This window comes from Nyctibius grandis, chromosome 4, assembly GCF_013368605.1.
Source record: "Nyctibius grandis isolate bNycGra1 chromosome 4, bNycGra1.pri, whole genome shotgun sequence".
In the NCBI taxonomy this organism is placed as follows: domain Eukaryota; kingdom Metazoa; phylum Chordata; class Aves; order Nyctibiiformes; family Nyctibiidae; genus Nyctibius; species Nyctibius grandis.
Window position 1 is genome coordinate 6,076,973 of NC_090661.1, and position 21,419 is coordinate 6,098,391.

A 21,419-nucleotide genomic window follows, 5' to 3' on the forward strand; every position below is an offset into this window, starting at 1 on the left:
TAGGAGTTATACACACCAATATGGCTACATTTGAAACATGTGATAGTAATAACAATGGATTCGATGATCTACAGTTAGACTCGATGGTCTTAAAGGTCTTTTCCAACTTAAACGATTCTATGTTGACCTGTTCACTTCATAATGTAAAAGGCCATTAAGGTGATCTGAAAAAATACCTTTAGAAAATTTGGATTCATAAGCTTTCATGATATACTGGTAGTATTGAAAAGGAAGAGTTCATCCTTGAAGGCTGTTTTTCTCCCATGTTAAGTGTGTGTCTTTTTTTTTTTTTCTACTCAAGGAAAGGATTCGTTAATTTTCTCTGGTTTTGATGAGACTTCTTTAAGTGTGTTTGTTAATATAATAAGAATACTTGATGCTGGGTTTCTTTCTGTAAGACTATAAAACGAAGTCAGAGGTTATCCTTTGATTCTACCTTTTATATAAAAGAGGATGTATGGGTACATTCCTGACTTACTCAAATACAGGTCTAATGTGAAACTGAATACCCTTTATATTTATTGAGGTATTACAAATAGATAAGAAAACTTCTACTGTTACTGAAATAATTTATTCTTTCTTCATTATCAAGTATCTTTTGGTTATAGTTTCTCAGAATTTAATAGAGTAATTATGCTACATTAAGTTTTCTTTTGTAGATTGCAGCTGCCAGAGTAAGCTTATTCTTTAGCAGTAAGTACCTGTTACATCCATTGAGTATTGAAAACTAAATGCTCTTCAAAACTGATCTGTTTTATATTTGATACTGTAGAAATATGTTTTCACATTAAACTTAAATGTCATGAAAACCATTGCAAGCTTTTCTTCATATTTTATGTGATTAAAGATTCTAATTATGATGATGCCATTGACAGAAACATTTGAGATTTATCAGGTTTTCAGTCTGTTTAACGTGTTTTATGAATGACATTTCATTTTAATTGGTGATGTATGGTATGTGAAGCCAAAGGCTTTACAGAATTTTTTTTACAATTACGAAGGTACTTTTATCAAGCAAACTTGTGATGACATGAGTAGTTGGTAAGACCTGCATGTCGTTGATATTGATTGTGGACATTATTATATAGCATATCTCTGTAAAGCTGGTGCTATTGACTTACATAGTAGCTACTCCTATTTTATGCTAAGGTTTATGCTGGATTAAATGGGCAACAGTCACTGGGCTGTTCTTTTTGAAATTAGCACTGGTCCAGCCTTGTCAAGTGTACTTCCAGCATTGGGTTAACAATGCGTATGGACTAGCTGTCAAACTTTCCTCATCTAAAATTAGGAGCAAATTAGATGCATTTTTTTCCCCCCTCTTAATAGTGAAGAAAACATCTACTGTATCTGTATTTCACAGAATTAGGCATAGAATAATTTTTCCTTTATGTTTCTAATGCCCAAAACCTGGAGGCATCTGAGAGCTGGCTTCATTTAGAGTCTTTCTAGATTGGCATAATGTTGAGCATGCATTAAATTGTGCATACTGATTTAACAATTGAAAAAGCTCATCATACTCTAGCTCCATCTTTCATGCCTGCTCAGCCAGGAAGCTGTGAGGAGATGGAGTACAGCTGGCTATTCTGGCTTTGAGCCGCATAGGGATTTGCCTACATAACAGGAATCCCCAGCTTCCCCTCAGAAAGGACACTTTCCAAGGCAGAAGTGCTAAAATAAAAGGCAGGATCTGATTAAACCATTAACTACCTTTTTCTCTAATGTGAGAAATTTCTATACTCATTTCCATACTCATGCTAAGTGCCAGAGGAACATTTTGTAGGGAAAGAACCAATAAATGCAGTTCGAAAAAAGTGTATTCTTTTTTTGCTAAGTGTATATGTGTCTTTTATTGCAGATCCAAATATCCCGGAACAAGCAAGGTCTGTGTAGCAAAGTTCTAGTTGGAAAGGTATGAATTCTAGAAAACACCCCTATGGAGAAGAGAGGAAGGAATAAAAATAATTTCAGTAAATCAATTTAGTGACCCAGTTGATGATATCAACCACAAGCTGTTTGTGTGCCAGAGCTGGGTAAGCATTGGCATGCAACAGCAAATGCCACTGAAACTAGAATATCACAGAACTGGACTCTGACACACTAGCAGAGAATGAATTAACTTGTTACATTTGAATCATGAAGGTAGATCACACTACTAGCGTAACAGCAAATGTGCTCTGAGGTTACGTTGCTGTGACTCACTCTCTCCAACCAGAAGCAGCATGGTATTAAGGCATCTATTTGAAATGACACAGAGGAATATATACAGTGAGAGAGAGCAAAAGGGAGTAATTTTCTTTTAAATTGAGGCAGTGCCTCATAAAAGAATTACACTTTTTTTTTATATGTATCACTGAAATTGTTGTTAAAATTGAATGACATTGTGTGTTTGTATTACTGTAAATTTCTTTGGTAATAAAGTGATTCATCTTGCTACACACACTTACTCCAATACAGATGTAAGAAACATTCTTTTTTTGGCAACAGTAATAACTGCAGTAGGGTCCATAGTTACTGACAGCGTATCACTGCTTAAGAAATTGATCGTTAAAGCCATCCAGAAAAATTACAAAAATGCATCTTCTTATGTATTATTCTATATCACCCATTGCTATGTCTAACTACTGTAGACTTTGGTCTAATAAACATGTCCATTTAGGAAGAGCTACAAAGAATACTTCTCAAAAAGCTTGCAAGTAGCATAGTAGACGTGTTATGTTGCTCTGTTCTGAACACAGCATCGTCAGTGCTACAGCCCAGTGTTGCTGTGTACTCGGCTGGCACACAACATCCATTTCAGAATCTTTGAGAAGCAGAGTCCTTTCTGCTCGTACCTATTTAAAGACCTGTGGCACCTTCTGAGGCAGACGAAGCTTACCTTTGTCTGTCTTAACCTCATATTAAATTAATACTTAATGTATCTGATCAAGAACAGTTATGCTGTGCTGCAGTTCTGGAAGAACTGTCCTCAGTGGACTAATGAAGGTCCACATTTCTTGACAGAACAACACTTACGTTGAAACAAAGCATGATCTGTGAGCTCAGGGAAGTTTTTAAATAAAAAGGCCTTTTAAACTTTAGCTATTGTATTTAAATATGGGGAGTATCCTGCTAATCAAAGGACCATCTTTGTGGACTCATATGTTGAGATTTAGATAAGAGAGACTTGCTGAGTGTGACATCATCCTTCTTCAAGTGGCACAGATTTTGATGAAGAAAATTCCTTGGCAGTTCATGGCACTCCAAGCAGCAGAAGTGTTTAGATTATTTATGTCTTTCTAGCACAGTCGGAGAGAGGTAATAGACATTGCTAAGAGACTAAGATTTATAAGAACATGCTGCAGAGTAAGTTGTGCTGTCAAGCAGAGAAATAGTGTAGTAAAACAGACTCTCTACACTAATCTTCTGAGAATCTTTGACACTATGTACAGCAATCACAGAAGATCTGCTGATCCTGTACAGACAGGAGGCTTTAGCATGCTTCATACCAAAACCCATGTAGTTAATTTTCCTTGGCATTGAAGCCATAGATATTTTTTTTTTTCTTTTGCCTTATATTCTTGGTAGAAGTGAACATTAACATATATTTGTAATCTTTGTTTATGTGAATATCCTTGTTCATAAAGATTTCCCAGATATTTTGGGGACTGTCTTTTTCTTCTGTGGTGTGTGTGCATATAGTTCAGTTCAACAGGAAAAGGAGCAGTCTTGCAGAGGGTCACGTTCTTGGTGGAACAACTTGAGGCGTTTGAACAAGAGAGTAGCCAAAATTTCTGGCATTAACTTCTGAATGTATCTAGTGGGTCTGGCTGGGATGGAGCTAGTTTTCTTCATAGCAGCCTGTATGGTGCTGTGTTTTGGATCTGTGACTAGACCAGTGTTGAAAACACCCCAGTGTTTTCAATATTGCTGAGCAGTGCTTGTTCAGTATCATGGCCTCCTCTTTTTTCCTGCTCCGCTCCACAGCGAGCAGGCTGGGGGTGGGCAAGAGGCTGGGAGGGAACACAGCCAGGACAGCTGACCACAGCTGACCAGAGGGATATCCCAGCAATAAAATCTGAGGAGCAGGGAGGTAGTCACTGCTCAGAGACTGGCTGGGTATCTGTTTGCTTGTGGGAGGTAGTGTCAGTGATGCCGGTTCCTGGGGTACAGCGTGCCTGTAAGGAAAAGCAGGAGAAGCAAACCCTTTCCATCATGGAGCTGAAAACAGTATATCAGCTCTTTTATGGGCTTGGATTTTGCTCAGTATTGAATTACTCAATTTTTACAAGGATGATGTGCATCAAGGTCCTAGATTAAGTCAGAAGGTGTATAATAATGAGTTTCTTTTACATGTAAACTTAGGAAAGCTACTTAATTTCCTATGTGAGGACACTGGGAATACTCAAAATAATTGGTTTTATATGCAAAAGGATGAATATGGTGTTTTCCAAGGAAGAAACTTGATTCACATAGGGAAAAAATGATACTAAACTACCTCTCATTAGCCTTTGAAAATACGATACTATTCAGCTATTGATATATCCAGCAGTGATGGATAGTAGAATGGTAACAAAACAAAATCTGGTGGTGTTCATCTTTTGTTCATTTCACAATAACATTTTCAATATTCATGACTATTTCTGCTGGTTTATGTGGGGGTATCGTTTTATGCTCCTGTTCTTTTATGAAATACCTAGTATTCAGTGAGTGTGTGTATTTGAGTGTCATTAAATTGTTTCAGGTTTACATTTTTGTAGAATAGTGTAATTAAAGTAATATTAATGAGAACACTTTGATAGTGCTGAGGGTAAAAAGGAAAGAATAATGTTCTCATGGCACATTGTTACACTTTCTAAATCCTAAGTGATAAAAGTAATAATGTCCACAAAGTTGATGATAATGCATTTTTTTGGTATGCATTGACGAACAGTTCTGTACTGTGACCATGGCTGGGGACTGCACACAGCAGACTGTGCAGGGGTGAACTCTGGGCATCCTGGCAAAGAGCCTTTTAAGTAAAAGAGGCAGAAAAGTTGTTCTTTGTGGGAAACATTTTGGCCATGTGGAGTTGTAATTTTAATGTGGGACAAAGTCAGAACAGGGAATGAGTTTTGCATCATTTTTTAAAGGACATACTGAAAACAGTGATCCCCAAATCATGTTTTTCATTTAAACTAACAGTCTGAATTTTTCAAATGTTCTCACTGATGTCACACAATTGACTGGTGCATCTGTCTGTATGTAGGCACCTGAACCTAAAACCAGACAACACGTATAAAAATCCAAGACTGTGCGTGGTCCCAGAAGGAAAACTAGAAACACTAAATAGTTTCATCGTAACTCGCAAACAGCTGCATTCCAAAGGAGAAGGTGTTCATGAATCCTTCAGGAAGTTTGTGAACGTCTTTTGCTTGTATTTGATTTTTTTTTGCTTGTTTGAGGGTCTTTATTCATTTCTACCACTGAATTAAAATTTCGTTTAGCAGACATAATGTGGATGACACTAGGTGCTGTCGTGTTCTTCTGAATGACCGTATGACATCTATATCACAGAATCATCAGATTTTAGAATATTGCGAATTCGAATTATGGGATGTTGATGGAAGGGTAGGTGAAGAATTCCTGGATTTTGTTCCCACCTCTGTATTCTTCTTTGAACTTTAAATATTTTAAATGTTTTTGTTTAGTTGGAGAGTTGCTTATTAAGTGGATGAATCACCTTGAGTTTTCATAATTAGCTGTCTTTGTCATTGTCTAATATCGCAGAGCTTACGTTCTTTCTCTTTTGGCTTTTTCAGGTATGAATACAAGCAAGAGTGAGACAGTGAAAGAGCATCCATTAAAACCCTCGAGAAGATCTATGCCATGCCTAGCCCAGAGCCAAACACATCCTCAGAGTCTGAGCAAGCATTCGTCATTTCTGCAGCCAAATCGTGTACAGCCACAGCCCCGGCCTCAGCCTCTAAGCGCAGGGACATCTACAGCTACGGTGGATGTAGTGTCAGAACGAGGTAGGAGGCTTTTCTCTTTCAGGAGCTTGTTCCAATACTGGGAATGGAAGGGATCTATGGGAATATCATTTGAAGTCCTGTTATGTCTTAGATATAATTTTTTTAGCATCTTTCATTAAATTATAGGGACATCTGATAAGCTTTGATTTGTTTAGATATCTACGGTTTGTTGGAGAGATGTTTTTGCACAAAACAGCTAGAAGAACCATGGTACCGAGTTCTTAAGTGAATCTCTAGAATGTTTGAAGTGAGATTTAAACTAATTTTTCTTTTATTTTTCTGAATTACAAGATTATTTTCTTCTCACTGAAAACAAGACAAGAAAGTGCTCCTGTATGCTGGGGAAGAACATGAAGGTTTCTGTAGTCTGTCTTAGAAGAGAAAGAGAAAAAATAAATATTAGGCTTTTGGCAAGAAATGTCTTTAAGTATGAACATGTAGGAGCAGATGCATTCATTCATGAATAGCAGGATCAGGGAAGAGTCATATGAAGAGAATGAGAGGAAAGGGAGAAAATCCTGATGAATTTTACCTGGTGTTGGAGAAAGGAACTACTTTTAGTTTAGGATTTCTATTTTAACAGATAAACATGCCTTAACAGAGAGACTAGTCTCGTTGGAGATCCCAGTCACTGTGTGTGTCACCTGTTGCCAACTGTGTGTGAACCTTTATAGAATAAATTAATTCGGCTGGCTTCTGCTGCTAACTTTTGATAAGTCTTTTGTTAATGTTGATAGGCATTAATTATTACTCTAGTAAGTTATTTCAGCAAGTTAAACTACTCTCAGAAATAGAGTGAAAGTCTTCACTAAAGTGATCTTTTTCTTTTTTTCCACCAACGGAGAGTGCTCTTCAAAATTTCAGCCTGAAGTTTTTCATTTGAGTCACTGACAGCTTTAAAATGTATCTTTTACTTACAAAATACATGTGAATGCTGATATGAATATTGCATTTATTCCAGCTAAAGTGATGGAGACTTTGGAAAACAACTTGATTAAGCTGTCTAATACAGAATACAGTGATCCATTTCTAGGTAAGTTTAAGTCTGAACTGAAATAATAACATATTAATGATTCTTCAATTCCACTTGCAGTATTTAAGTGTGGAAAGGCCATACTTACCCTGAACTGCCAGCTTTTTTGGAAGAGGAGACTAGATGTGACTAAAGAAATATGTGCTATCATAAATTTCCCGATACTTTCTCACCTTTTAGACTAACAGTAAATAGGGACTAAAGACAGAGAAGTGTTTTTTTTCGTACATTCAGTGTAACTTTTTTCCATAACAATCCTTCATAATACAATCACTTGGAAGCATGTATTTGAAATTCCTGTAAAATATTATTCGCTTGTTATTCCTGTATAGTCAAGTTATTCAGTATTGTCACAGCAGCAGTTTTTATGTTGTTGTTTTTACTTTAGATATTTATGTATATTTTCTTTAGATATTCATGTATAAAAAGTGTTCCAATCTGGGAAAAAAAAAAAAAAAGAACCAAAAGTAATATGAAAAAATAACTATAATTGGTGCATATTTGTACCTGCATTAATGCCATTTTGATACTTTGATTAAGTCAAAGAAAGTAGGGGAAGAGTTATTCTTAGAATAATCCCGTCCTTGCAACTGCAAAATGAGTCTGTATATCACAAGTAGTGATTTGCAGGTTCCAAAATGAATTAATTTTGAAATTCCCTGGCCATGTATTACCCATCTGAAGTACACACAGATATTGCTGCACCTTGCACGACTACTGTGAAAGATCTTTTTGCTCACAGTCAATGTAGCACCAAACTAGAAATTGTATCTTCATGCTGAGGGAAAGAGATCTGCTTTCAGAAAGCTATTTCTGCTCACCTCTCGCATGTTTTAGCACTGATTTTTCTTGATGCCAAAAATATATGCTAGATAAGAGGCTCTTCAAGGTCTCCTAAAGAGGTAGCTACTGGAAATGAGTGAAACTGATACTTCCTTCAAAACAAAATCAAAATGTTCCGAAATCATGACACAGACCAAAAATTTGGCATGAAGACTGTATAAGAAAGTCACCTGTCTCAGTAAGGTTCCAGGTGAAACTACTGCACTCTCTTAGTGTAATTGGTTTCATTGGGTAGGCAATCATGAGTACTAAAAGATTTCACTGTTATAATGTGCTTCAATTTTTTTTTAATATCCTGTTCTATTTTTTTACTAATTGCTTACACATACATGTGCTGATATTATTGCATATTTATGTATGGCAGCAGTAATTCTTTCTCATACTAAGTGTTGTGCTGTTTTTCATTCACATCACCTAGTTTTAACCCAAAAAGAAACATGGAGGGCTTAGTGATTGAGGAAAAGATAGATTGAGTCTCTTCAGCTCAAAATTTTATTAAACTTTGGTATGTATGTTTCTCCTCTTCTGACTACAGCTATGCTCTTTGAAGAGAAAGAAAAAATACTTAAACGGTAGCCCTTTGATAACTTGATTCATTAATTTGCCTGTGTTAATAGAGTCAATCCTAAATTAGATCACTGAAATCAATGAAGTTATTCTGTATTTACAGAAGTATAATTGGTTAGGATGTTCAGCTACAAGCAAAAAAGGAAACAGTATTTATAAATAAATCCCAGAAGTCAGTAGTAAGACTTGCCTTAGATAAAAATCAACATTACCAGTTAGGTTCATGAAGAGAAATCAGGGACAGTTAAAGGTGCATTTAAAAAAATGGCCTTTATATAAACCTTCAAAATACAGTTTGTTTGCACTTGAGGACCCTATCTACATGGGTAAGAATTTGTCTCCAAGACTAAAACTTTCCTTTTTAAACTGAATCTGGGAGTTAAAAAAAAAAAAAAAAAAAAAGGAATTTTGCTGCTTGAACTTCGATCACCAAATAGGTGAGAACGATGCATCACTGCTACATGCTGTAGTTGGTACTCTGGCAGTTTGACGGAGTTTGCAAAATAGGCTGATTAACAGTTATCATCTTCTTAGTGAACCTTTTCAAACTGCTCTCCTGAGAACATGAAAGAATGCTGAATTAAGTGAATGGGGTGAATTTTTAGTTGGGCAGCATCGTGGAAGTGTACATAAAATAGGCCAAGTGGCTTTCTCCTCTTTCAGAATTGTGTCCATAGACAACTTACCTTCATGTGAGAAGTAGATAAATAGGCATCAGATAAAAGACTACTTCAGTGGAAAGGTTCTCTTATTTCAGTTGACTATAGATGAGGCCATAAATGTGTTGTTTTGTTTAGTCAGTAATATTGATGGATTTATAAAGTAAGCAGCTAATGTATTACACCTTTGCTACTGCTAACAGACAAACGGGATCAAGGACGTTATAGATTTGTGTTCTTTCTCCTCTGTCAGTTTTAGGTGGTAAGTAGTGTTTTTAGTTTGAGGAATAAGTAATTCAAGCAAAGTAATAGGCATTGAATTTCTGTGACATATGACATTAACTGTGAGGTTTCAGACATGCTGGAATGCGCAGTGCTTAGCCAAAGCTTGGTGGACTAATCTTCCCACTCAGTGAAGGTAATGATCAGGGCTTTCGGATCTTACATAGGTGGAAAACATCTATTTGGATGGACATTGGATCTGGACATTAAATAAAACATTATGCCTTGCATTTCTCAAAGTGTAGTTGTAGAATTTGGTGCTCAGTCCAGAGCAAAGTCGTGTTATTACTTCTACTGCCTTGAAAATGGTATGACTGGAATGTGGTCATGGATGGCTATGTCCTGTTCAGGAAAGACAGGCCACTAAGGAGAGGTGGTGGAGTTGCTCTTTATGTGAGTGAGCAGCTAGAATGTATTGAGTTCTGTCCAGGTGCGGATCAGGAGCGAGTTGAGAGTTTGTGGGTGCGAATTAAGGGGCAGGCTGGCAGGGGTGATACTGTTGTGGGTGTCTATTACAGGCCACCGGATCAGGATGAGGAGGGTGATGAGGCCTTCTACAGGCAGCTGAGAGCAGTCTCGCAATTACAGGGCCTGGTTGTTGTGGGGGATTTCAACTACCCTGATATTTGCTGGGAGGCCTACTCAGCCAGCCATCCCCAGTCCAGGAGGTTCCTCCAGTGCATTGATGATAACTTTCTGATGCAAATGGTGGATGAGCCAACTAGGAGAGGAGCGCTGCTGGATCTTATCCTCACTAACAAGGAGGGTCTGGTTGAAGCAGTGAAGGTTGAGGGCAGCCTTGGTTGTAGTGACCATGAGATGGTAGACTTCAAGATCTCATGTGGCAGGAACAGAATAGCTAGCAGAATTACATCCCTGGACTTCAGGAGGGCCAACTTTGGCCTTTTCAAGCAATTGCTAGGGGAAATCCCATGGGACAGGGTACTAGAAGGTAAGGGGGCTCAAGATAGTTGGTTAGCATTCAAGGACTGCTTCTTCCGAGCTCAAGATCAGAGCATCCCAGCAGGTAGGAAGTCAAGGAAGGGTACCAGGAGACCTGCATGGTTAAACAGGGAACTGCTGGGCAAACTCAAGTGGAAGAAAAGGGTGTACAGATCATGGAAGGAGGGACTGGCCACTTGGGAGGAATATAAGTCTGTTGTCAGAGGATGTAGGGAGGCAACTAGGAAAGCTAAGGCCTCCTTGGAATTAAACCTTGCAAGAGAGGCCAATGACAACAGAAAGGGCTTCTTCAAATACATTGCAGGTAAAGCCAACAGTAGAGGCAATGTAGGCCCACTGATGAATGAGGTGGGGGTCCTGGAGACAGAGGATAAAAAGAAGGCGGAGTTACTGAATGCCTTCTTTGCCTCTGTCTATACTGTTGGAGGCTGTCCTGAGGAGCCCCGGACCCCTGAGGCCCCAGAAGAAGTCAGGATAGAGGAGGAATCTGTCTTGGTTGATGAGGGCTGGGTCAGGGACCAATTAAGCAACCTGGACGTCCATAAATCCATGGGCCCTGATGGGATGCACCCGCGGGTGCTGAGGGAGCTGGCGGAAGTCATTGCTAGGCCACTCTCCATCATCTTTGCTAAGTCGTAGGCAACGGGAGAGGTGCCTGAGGACTGGAGGAAAGCGAATGTCACTCCAGTCTTCAAAAAGGGCAAGAAGGAGGACCCGGGTAACTATAGACCAGTCAGCCTCACCTCCATCCCCAGAAAGGTGATGGAGCAACTCGTCCTTGGTGCTGTCTCTAGGCACATCAAGGATAGGGGGATCATTAGGGGCACTCAGCATGGCTTCACCAAGGGGGAGTCATGCTCAACCAACTTGATAGCCTTTTATGAGGACATAACCCAGTGGATAGATAATGGTAAAGCTGTGGATGTGGTCTATCTCGATTTCAGTAAGGCGTTTGACACGGTCTCCCACAGCATCCTCGCAGCTAAACTGAGGAAGTGTGGTCTGGATGATCAGGTAGTGAGGTGGATTGTGAACTGGCTGAAGGAAAGAAGCCAGAGAGTGGTGGTCAATGGGACAGAGTCCAGTTGGAGGCCTGTGTCTAGCGGAGTCCCTCAAGGGTCGATACTGGGACCAGTTCTATTCAATATATTCATTAATGACTTGGATGAGGGAACAGAGTGCACTGTCAGCAAGTTCGCTGATGACACAAAACTGGAAGGAGTGGTTGACATGCCGGAAGGCTGTGCAGCCATTCAGAGAGACCTGAACAGGCTGGAGAGTTGGGCGGGGAGAAATTTAATGAAATATAACAAGGGCAAGTGTAGAGTCCTGCATCTGGGCAAGAACAACCCCAGGTATGAGTACAAGTTGGGGACAGACTTGTTGGAGACCAGCGTAGGGGAAAGGGACCTGGGGTCCTAGTGGACAGCAGGATAACCATGAGCCAGCAGTGTGCCCTTGTGGCCAAGAAGGCCAATGGCATCCTGGGGTGTATTAGAAGGGGTGTGGTTAGCAGGTCAAGAGAGGTTCTCCTCCCCCTCTACTCTGCCCTGGTGAGGCCACATCTGGAATATTGTGTCCAGTTCTGGGCCCCTCAGTTCAAGAAGGACAGGGAACTGCTAGAGAGAGTCCAGTGCAGAGCCACGAAGATGATTAAGGGGGTGGAACATCTCCCTTATGAGGAGAGGCTGAGGGAGCTGGGTCTCTTTAGCTTAGAGAAGAGGAGACTGAGGGGTGACCTCATTAATGTTTATAAATATGTAAAGGGCAAGTGTCATGAGGATGGAGCCAGGCTCTTCTCAGTGACATCCCTTGACAGGACAAGGGGCAATGGGTGCAAGCTGGAACACAGGAGGTTCCACATAAATATGAGGAAAAACTTCTTTACGGTGAGGGTGACTGAACACTGGAACAGGCTGCCCAGAGAGGTTGTGGAGTCTCCTTCTCTGGAGACATTCAAAACCCGCCTGGACACGTTCCTGTGTGATATGGTCTAGGTAATCCTGCTCTGGCAGGGGGATTGGACTAGATGATCTTTCGAGGTCCCTTCCAATCCCTAACATTCTGTGATTCTGTGGAAAAGTCTTTTCTTTTCCTGTATGTTTGCATTATAGAAGAATATAAAGTTCTAGTTTAAGTGACCTTTGTCACTTACTGTGACTTGAGTTCACAAAAGATAAAACTAAGATCAGAGTTTCCAGTTCCCCAAAGAACGTTAATCCCTCCAGCTCCACTGCAGCTTCTTTTAAGATTTTTACTCATCAAATGAGTGAAAGATTCCTGCTTTTTGACTGTTCAGAAAATAAATGCCTTTTTACCTAACAACTTCTCCAAGAGACCAATATGCCTGTTAACCAATATCATGTAGTTGGTGAAAAACTAATTACAGTGAATTTATTCTTGACAACAAGACACGTGCATTTTTGTCAACTCATTTAGCTACAAGTACTAGTCAAATCCTACAACCACACATGAGGGAATTTTCTGAATAAGCTTTCTGATGAGAACATTCCAATTTGTCAAGACTTCTTCGGAAATATTTATGTAAGGTTAGAAGAGGGTAGAATTTCTTGCCATGGAGAAGGCCACCACAGAGTAACCAGTACCCTGCTGCTGAAGCTGTGTGTCAGGGAAATGGAAGACTGATGTTCCAGTTACTGAATTGTACAGGAAAGACCAACTTCGTAACATTAAGCCACGGACTGTCTTGAGGTAATGCTTCACATTTTTCCTGAAAGATGACTAAAGTTTTTGTTCTAGTATGAAACGTGAAGACTTCAGAGCAACTCTTATAGAGGCAGGAGAAGTATTTACTGCGTGGGTATGTAATCTTTGATGCCAGACACAGGAGAGATGCTTGTGTGAGATGACAGAGACAGTCAGGGTAAGTCCCAGTGTGGTATTTTAGGTAACAAGAACAGTATAGCTGTGATACAGGACTTACCTGAACTACCCTCTCATGTTGATGCAATAGTCACAAATACCTAAAAGGCAAAGATTTGGTCATGAATTATGTAGTACATAGTTTTGCTGTAATGGTTACCTTGTATTCTGAATGCATCCTGAATCCAATTACTACAAAGCTTATATATAAGAAACTCCCTTATTTATGTGCCATGCTGCAATGTAGTGAACTGAAAAATGAAGACCTGAACCAAAATTAATAATCCAACAAAGTATCATAATAACTGCATGATAAAAACTTTTTCCAGTGCTCGATTACAGAAGTGCTTGTAAGTGAATTTTGATTAAGTGATGTTATGATAAACAGAAATGAACAGAATAACCTGTGCAATACATACAATGTTTATATGAAAGGATGGACTGAAGGATCACAGAGGATATGACTCAAGAAAACCAGGTTCACTTTCTGCTTCAACAGAAATGTGATGTTTCCTTTGTGACCGTTAGAATAATTTTTTCAGAAGGTTGTGGCCCTTAAGCAATGCCCGCATAGGTAAGGGCCATCACATCTATTCTAACTGTATTGTGAGATGGCTGAAAAGCTGCATTAGGACAGTTTTTCCTATACCTGGTGTGTGAGGGACTTGTCCAGCGCCCTTATTAGAGCTGCTTCATGCCTGGAGAGCTGGCAGCATGGATGAAGAAGCTGTGTGATCCGTTATGAGCATAGTGCTCACTGAAACATAATAAGGATTAGTCTTCAGACTTAATATTGAGGTTCAAAATATCAAAGTGCTTTAGGCATTTAATCTGTCAGTGCCAATTCTGTACACCATCTTAACTCCTCCAAACAGCAATAATACCTGCCTGAGTCCCTTTTTGAAAATGAGAAATCTGTGTGATGCTTACCACTGTCTGAAAGCTCATGAGAAATTATACATTAAGAAAAGCCTATGCTTGTCTATTATGGTAATTTTTGATATATAAATACACATACACAGGTAGCTGAAAAATATTCCATGTTACATATACAATATAGTATTCCAGGTACATAGCAGGATAAAATAAAAAGACCTAAATCCATCACAATGCCACTTATCCAGGTGACTAGTGATATCCTCCTCCAGGTTATTTGTTGTTTCTAGGACTAAAATTAGGACAAAAGGGGATTAATTTCTTGACCAATAATCTCATTCTTACTAAAGCTTTGAAAGGCCTATCCCTAAATGTGTAAAGGCTCAAAGGATTGAGTCGAGTCGTCCTATCAAAGTTTATGACACAGAAACTATTTAGGAATAATTTTTATATTAATTTTCCTTTTCATAACTATGTCACATTTCAGTTGAAAAACATCTATCCTACACTACAGTTATCTAAAACATATTGGTGGATTACATGTTACAGAGAAATCGGGACAAGTGCTTTTTATCGTCTAAGTGTCATAAAATTAAAATGTGCTCTTTGCCCTTCAGAAACATATGATAGAAAGATAGCCAAGCAGTTAAGAAGACCTGAAAATGAAGATGCAAAGTGTGGACCTAGAAATCAATTTCTAAACTAAATGCTTCTGCAATGGTAGGTGAAAGGCTCCCAAAATGAAAGTCTCTTCAGTGTTTTATCCTGTAGGTGCCCTTAGAGCAAATCTTACTGTCATGCATCAAGCATAGCAAAACTATATGTCAGGAAGTGTAGACAGGTTTCTGTGATGTAGGAAGATTGAAGTTTACTCATCATGCCTCCGTATTACAAGACAGCAAAACAAAGCAACTACTAGGATGAGAAGATTTGTTATCTGCTTGATTAATGCTTGAACCATTTTTAAATCACTTTATACTTGAGTGTGGATCCAAGCTGACAGTACAAATTACTTAGTTATGTGTTCAGGTGTGCTAACAATTATAAGTATATACCTAATTAAATTTAAGTTTGTACCTAATTCAAGAGAAGTCCTTGACTTAGGGAATTGAATAGTGAAATTCCCATTGACTTCCTTGAAATATGATTTGCTCTCTGCCTCTAGAATTACAAGCTGTCACCCTTTTCTCTGATTTAATATCCTCATCTTTATTTAAAATTCAGCCTTTTTTTTTCTATCTTATTTTTGCGGTGTTAGGGAAAGCTAAACAGTTTAATACAGAAATGTTTCTTTTCCTGAATTGAAGTCATAATAGCATATTAATTTTCCTTTCTGTAACAGGTCTTGGGGCTTAAAAATTCTATATATAACTTCAATGATTTTTTTAAATAAAATTTTTTACGTGACAGCAGTTCAGAAAGCTTTCAACTACCACATAAGTTTTAATTAACGTAATTGAATAAGTGAAATACATCAGCAAGATATTGGTAATGGCTATACTAATTGCTTAAAAATGCATTATAGGTACATTGTATAGCTGTTTACTCAGTTCTGCAAGCACAGTCTTTTAAATATAAGACGTTGTAGGATTAATATTTAAATCTTTCTCCTCCTTTTACTAGGTACTCTGAAAACTCATATAAAGAGGTCACGTAAAGGGTCATGCACATTCTGTTTGCATTAGCAATAATATTTTGCCTGAACAGCCCTGGAAAAAAAATTAATCCTACCAGGAGCTCAGAAACAGAAGAGAGGGGTTAAGAATGAAGGCAGATGTCCTTTAGATGTCCTTGTCACTTTGAGGACATGGACATGAGCATATACCAGTCCCATCCTCCCATTTGCAGTCCTGCCACTGTAGCAGGCTTTTTTCTCTTTTACCCTAACCATGCTTCCCTTCCTGCCTTTTTTTTTTGTCTTTTCTTTACATCTCTTAAGGTTTTACAGAGTTTCAAAGTTTTTCAGATAACTCTAGATCTGCCATTTACTTTAATATTGATGTAGGTGAGCTGCTTTTAGCCAAGAGTCTCCCCAACAGGACAGAAATTATTTAAGTTTTGTTTGGTGGTTTGTTTTTTTTTAGTTTGATCCTTCAGTAAAGGAGAAATGGAAAAATGTTTCATAAACAATTATTACCCTCTTTGTCAATTTTGCCATACTTTTACATTGACTAAAGATTTTTTAGACATTTCTGGAAATTACTATTCACTCTAGTACTTTACTGAATTAATACCTGCAGTGTAGATTAAGTGAAAGCTAAATACACCACATCTGCTCAGCTGATATATTTCAACATATAAACATTGATTATTGGCCATTGTAGAGCAGTATTTTAGTGATTAGACCTGCACAGCTGAGAATCTGATCAACATTTTTTGGCTCTGAAAAGAGGAAAAATTAAAAAAAAAAAGGACAAACCAAAAACATTTAATAAAAACATTGCAAGCACTTGGAAGTCTACTGGCATATAAGAATGGGACGCTCCTGGCTCATGTCTTTCAGATGTGCCCAGCAAAGCACAGGTGAGATGTTGTTTATTAACAGCGGAGAAGAGAACATACGCTTGGGGAGGTGGGCAGTGGTCTGAGGTGTTTTAAGGAGCCATCTGTCTGTTAATTGGTGTAAAATCCTGAGCTTCTAGAGCAATATGAATTGAATTAGGTTTTTGTTTTTCCTCCTATCTCTTCTTGCCTCCACCCTTCCCCTACCAAAGACAAGCAGGCTAGTTGTGGTAGTTGGCATTAGAGCCCATCCAAGAACTACAAGAGCAGGGAGAGCTGGCAGTTATTCTTGACAGTAACAACCAAATGAGTTGTCATAGGCCAGGGAAGGCATGATGGGAAATAAAAAATGAAGTAAACAGTAGCTTTCCCACAGTGCAGAGCGAAAGAGCTTTTCTCATGAAGTCTTGTGGAGCTGCAGCTAAATAAAGGCTCCATGTTTGAATTTAAAGAGGGATACTTATAATGCATATCAAATATAGAAAAACAGTCCATATCATTGCTTTTGAGGGATGTTACTCTAAAAACATCCTTGGGTAGTACAGCTCCAGCCACAACGTTCAGGGATGCTGTCTTGGTTTGGCTTGTGGCAATCCCAAATGGCATTTAAAATGCAAAAACAAATAATAGACGTTTTGGAGGAAAGGATGGCAGAAAATAGTATTCCTTTTATAGGCAAACATTATATAAAAATGTCATGAAAGTTTAAAAACTGTTGTTATTGAAGAAGGGCTTAAGGACTGAACTCACTGTGTTTGTATTGTATCATAGTATGCACTGGTGACACCAGGAACGATCAAGCTCAAGTTAATTTAGGTCATGTAAGTTTATCTTTAGGGAAATGTCATTTTGGCTTGGTGGGTGGGAAAATTACAGAAGAAAGACTTTCTCTTTTAATAAAAGTGGTGGGTACCTTATTACAGAGAAAGCATCTGGTCATAGAAGAATACAAAAAAGTAGTCAATGCTATTAGTGCCAAAGTTTTATTTCTGTCATCTTCTCTCAAGATCTTTTTCTAAACTCAACATATTTCATTCTTTATGCCTTAAAAATTTAAAAACTTAATCAAAAGAAATTTACAAAAAGTTCAACTTAAAAACAAAATGAGCCTCCCAAAACATGTGCACTTTGCCATTATTCTTTCTAACCTGTTTTGGTATGGAAATATCATAGAATCATAGAATGGTTTGGGTTGGAAGGGACCTTAAAGATCATCTAGTTCCAACCCGCCTGCCACAGGCAGGGACACCTTTCCTCTAGACCAGGTTGCTCAAAGCCTCATCCAACCTGGCCTTAAATACTGCCAGGGAGGGGGCAGCCACAGCTTCTCTGGGCAACCTGTTCCAGTGTCTCATCACCCTCACAGTCAAGAATTTCTTCCTAACATCTAATCTAAATCTACCCTCTTTCAGTTTAAAAGCATTCCCCCTCATCCTGTCACTACTTGCCCTTGTAAAAAGCCCCTCTCCAGCTTTCCTGTAGGCCCCCTTCAGGTACTGGAAGGCTGCTATGAGGTCTCCCCAGAGCCTTCTCTTCTCCAGGCTGAAGAGAAATCCATTGCAATCCATAGAACATTTTCTTTGAATATAATTATTTATATTAAAGATTTTGTTTCAATGTATGCTGCAGAAGAGGTAAATGGGATCACTAGTCTATTCGAAGTATCTACAAAGCATGCTTTAGGTGTTTTGTTGACATTAATATCTAAAACTACAAGAATGTTAAGAAAAATACACACTTTTGAATATACTTTTAAAATATTAATTGTGTGCTCTGTCTGTCAGTCTGACATTTTTTCAGGCAGGGGTAACAAATTCTTATTCAAGTGTTTAAGTGCTATGTTTTAATCTTAATTCCTCCCCTTTTTACTATATTGAGACCATTACTTTGTGGGACAGTGCTTTAGATGCATAAAATAAGTCGTCAACTGCTGGAAGGTAAAAAAGCAAATATTGTTAAATTTTATATAAGAAACGAGCCTTTTTAATTCTAAATTTCTTTATTTTTATGGGGTTTTTTTGTTACTAAAACCTTTTTTGACTACATTTCAGACAAGACAGCAGGTATCTCTAAATGGAAGGTAATCTTTTCTTTTTACATAAAATCCATACTAGAATTTAAAAGCTGTGTCCTTGAAAATGTAAAAATGTTTAGTAGGTAAAAGTATGTCGAGCACTAAGGAAAATCTCATTTCATAATTTTAAATTGTTTAAATAAAATATGTACTTTTGCAAAGGTGTTTTTTGAGTATTAAGTGTACTCATAATATCTAATCGTCTAAAACTTCCCTCATCAAAAGAGACTTTTTAATGTAAGTAGAGTCTGTCTTTGAGCTTAAATGGCCTATTTAGATGCAAAAGTTTAGGTTTCATAGGCCTGTCTCTTCTTGTCATTTTACTGGCTTCTATTACAAGACCTTGATCTCTAGAAAAGCAAAGAGCTCATCACATCTGGGCGTGAGTCAAATCTGCAAGGTTGCTTAAATATCCCGTTTCCTACTTTGTATATCTACTACTGGAAACCTTCTTCACAATCTTTTTACTACATTCACTAAATTACACAGAGTAACCTATATATTATTAAAACATGGTTTAAAATAAATAAAAACTCTGAATTTGGTGCTCTGACAATTAAAATGGGCTATTAAGAAATCCCTTCACAGATTTACTGAGGTTAATACCAGTATCGGAGATTACTGAGGTCTCATTTTGTGTAATCATTATGTAAGCAGCTAAATTGCAGAAAAAACAGCTCTTGGTAAATGTTCCAGTTTAGTATTCCATCTCACAAATGTCTAGGCTACATGAGATAATTGTGGTTATTTTTTTTTCTATAGTACTTACTGTGGAGAATTTAACTGAACAACTTAATGAAAAATAGTTTGTTGCAGATGAGCTTTTATGAATATAAAATTCAGGAAATTCAAGATTGTGGTTCCCACAGCAACCATGACTTGTTTCTTGGCTTCTATTTAGGGTTTAGAATTACTGGGCTAAATACTGTTCCCAGTTCCCCTGGCTTTTCCCATGTTGATGTGAAAACTCAGATGAGAACTTGGCTCAGGATTTGTGGATAACTTTTTTGTTTGAATATGTTTCTATTTCCAATTTGTCTAAGTTATAATTGTGTGGGAATAATTATTCCATCTTTTTCATCTCTCAAATACTTTTTTCAAGACTAACCATTTTCCAACATTCATTAGAACTTACATGGTCCAACATTGTACAAGCATTACCCCTCATTTTACTTCTTCTTGGTGTATATGGTAAGTGTTGTCATGATTTTTTGATGGAGAATGTGCAAGGAAATTAAATGTCTGGAGAAAAGTCTCCCTTCTGATAGAGGGTGTAGAGTGACTCAGAGACTTCAGTCTTTCTAACTTGTCTGCAGTGATGATGCAGGAGAAAATTTAATCTGTGAGAGCAGATCTTAGTAAGCTTTGAAGAAGTTCCTCGGTCACCTGCAGCTATCTTAGGATACTCAACTAAGTTTTTATAAAAACTTTTGTTGAGCAATTAAAAACAAGTCCAATGAAAATGAGAACACTTCCTTCATGGTGTCAACTATCTTCTACTACCATCAGGTACACCTCTTAAAATATGTTCTGAAGTGGTCACTGCAATTCCTTAATATGCAAATTTTCAAATACTGTATCTAATGATGAGCAGCATGTGTGCAGGGGAATCGGGCATTTTGATGGCTTGTTTAAATTTAAAACATGAGTTGTTACTCTGGTCTCCAGGAAGCACCTGCCTATTTAATAACACATTTTGAGTCTCGACAATTGTGTGTCAAGAATGAAAGTATTTGAATATTTGCTTTATATCACTTTGGGGTTTTTTTTTTAAACTACTATGAAGAATGTTGTGGGCTTTTTTGATTTGAATGGTAATAGAAAAAAGTTTCTATAGGCCTTCTAAAAATAGAAGTCAAACATGATAACATTTCAAGTAAAAAACTTTTTGCAAGAAAGGATAGAATACAAGTTATTGAAAAGTGGGTACTTAACAGAAATATTTAACTGTGACTGTTACAATACTGTTAGTTTCCCTACACTACAACCTAAATTGAGCCCGCTGTTTTCTTCTGTTTTTCCTTCAGACATAGGAAAGGACAAAGACACATACACAGATGATTCAGAACATGGAAATTATGATGCTCGTACAGATCAGTCATTGCTTATTCAAAACAAGCTTACCAGACAGAAAACAGAACCTCGGACTAAATCATCTTTAAAGGTAATGGACACAAAAATATATTAGATTGTATCAAGTGTCAGAATGTGCTTAAATATTTTTAAAATATAATTTTTAAGGGATTAGATAAATGGTAGCATCTCATGGTAAGAAATTTAGGTGACTCCCATATTATAGTTTGACCTGCAGAATCAATGAATGGAATTCTGTGTACCAAAAGGAACAAAAATTTTATAGAATCAAGGATTCTAATGATTCCTATCAACTCATCTAAGAAGCAGTAGCCTTCTTTCAAAAAATTTGTGTTGCACAGAATTTAGGACATAGGATTCCCAGCATGGAGTGACATTCATGTCAGCTGGGAGGCCTCAAGAAACTGGGAGAGTTTGGAAGAACTAAGTTCATGTAGCAAATGATCAGTCAAGAGTGATCTCAAGTGTAGGATTCTCCTTCTAAGCAAAATCCAGATAATAGCTAGACACATTGAATGAAGATGAAATTCACTTACGTATAAGAGAGTGTTGGTACATTTTCAGGAACCTCAACTAAAGCACTGGAAAACCCATCTCGCCAGACAAAACTGACATGTTACCTTGCTTAGTAATTACCTAATCACAGTATT

General features: G+C 37.8%; 1 protein-coding gene across 2 annotated transcripts in view; it reads left to right on the plus strand.

The window, feature by feature from the left end:
* The window catches only part of ANO3 (anoctamin 3), a 195,856-nt gene that overhangs the window by 102,702 nt on the left and 71,735 nt on the right, over window positions 1-21,419 (plus strand). The window contains exons 2-4 of one of the 2 annotated variants that reach the window (XM_068398620.1): window positions 5,781-5,993; window positions 6,955-7,026; window positions 20,703-20,839. In XM_068398620.1, coding sequence (XP_068254721.1) covers window positions 5,781-5,993; window positions 6,955-7,026; window positions 20,703-20,839 — 422 coding nt within the window. Of the gene's footprint in view, window positions 1-5,780; window positions 5,994-6,954; window positions 7,027-20,702; window positions 20,840-21,419 lie in introns of those variants that run through there. The other variant, XM_068398621.1, reaches the window with a different exon arrangement.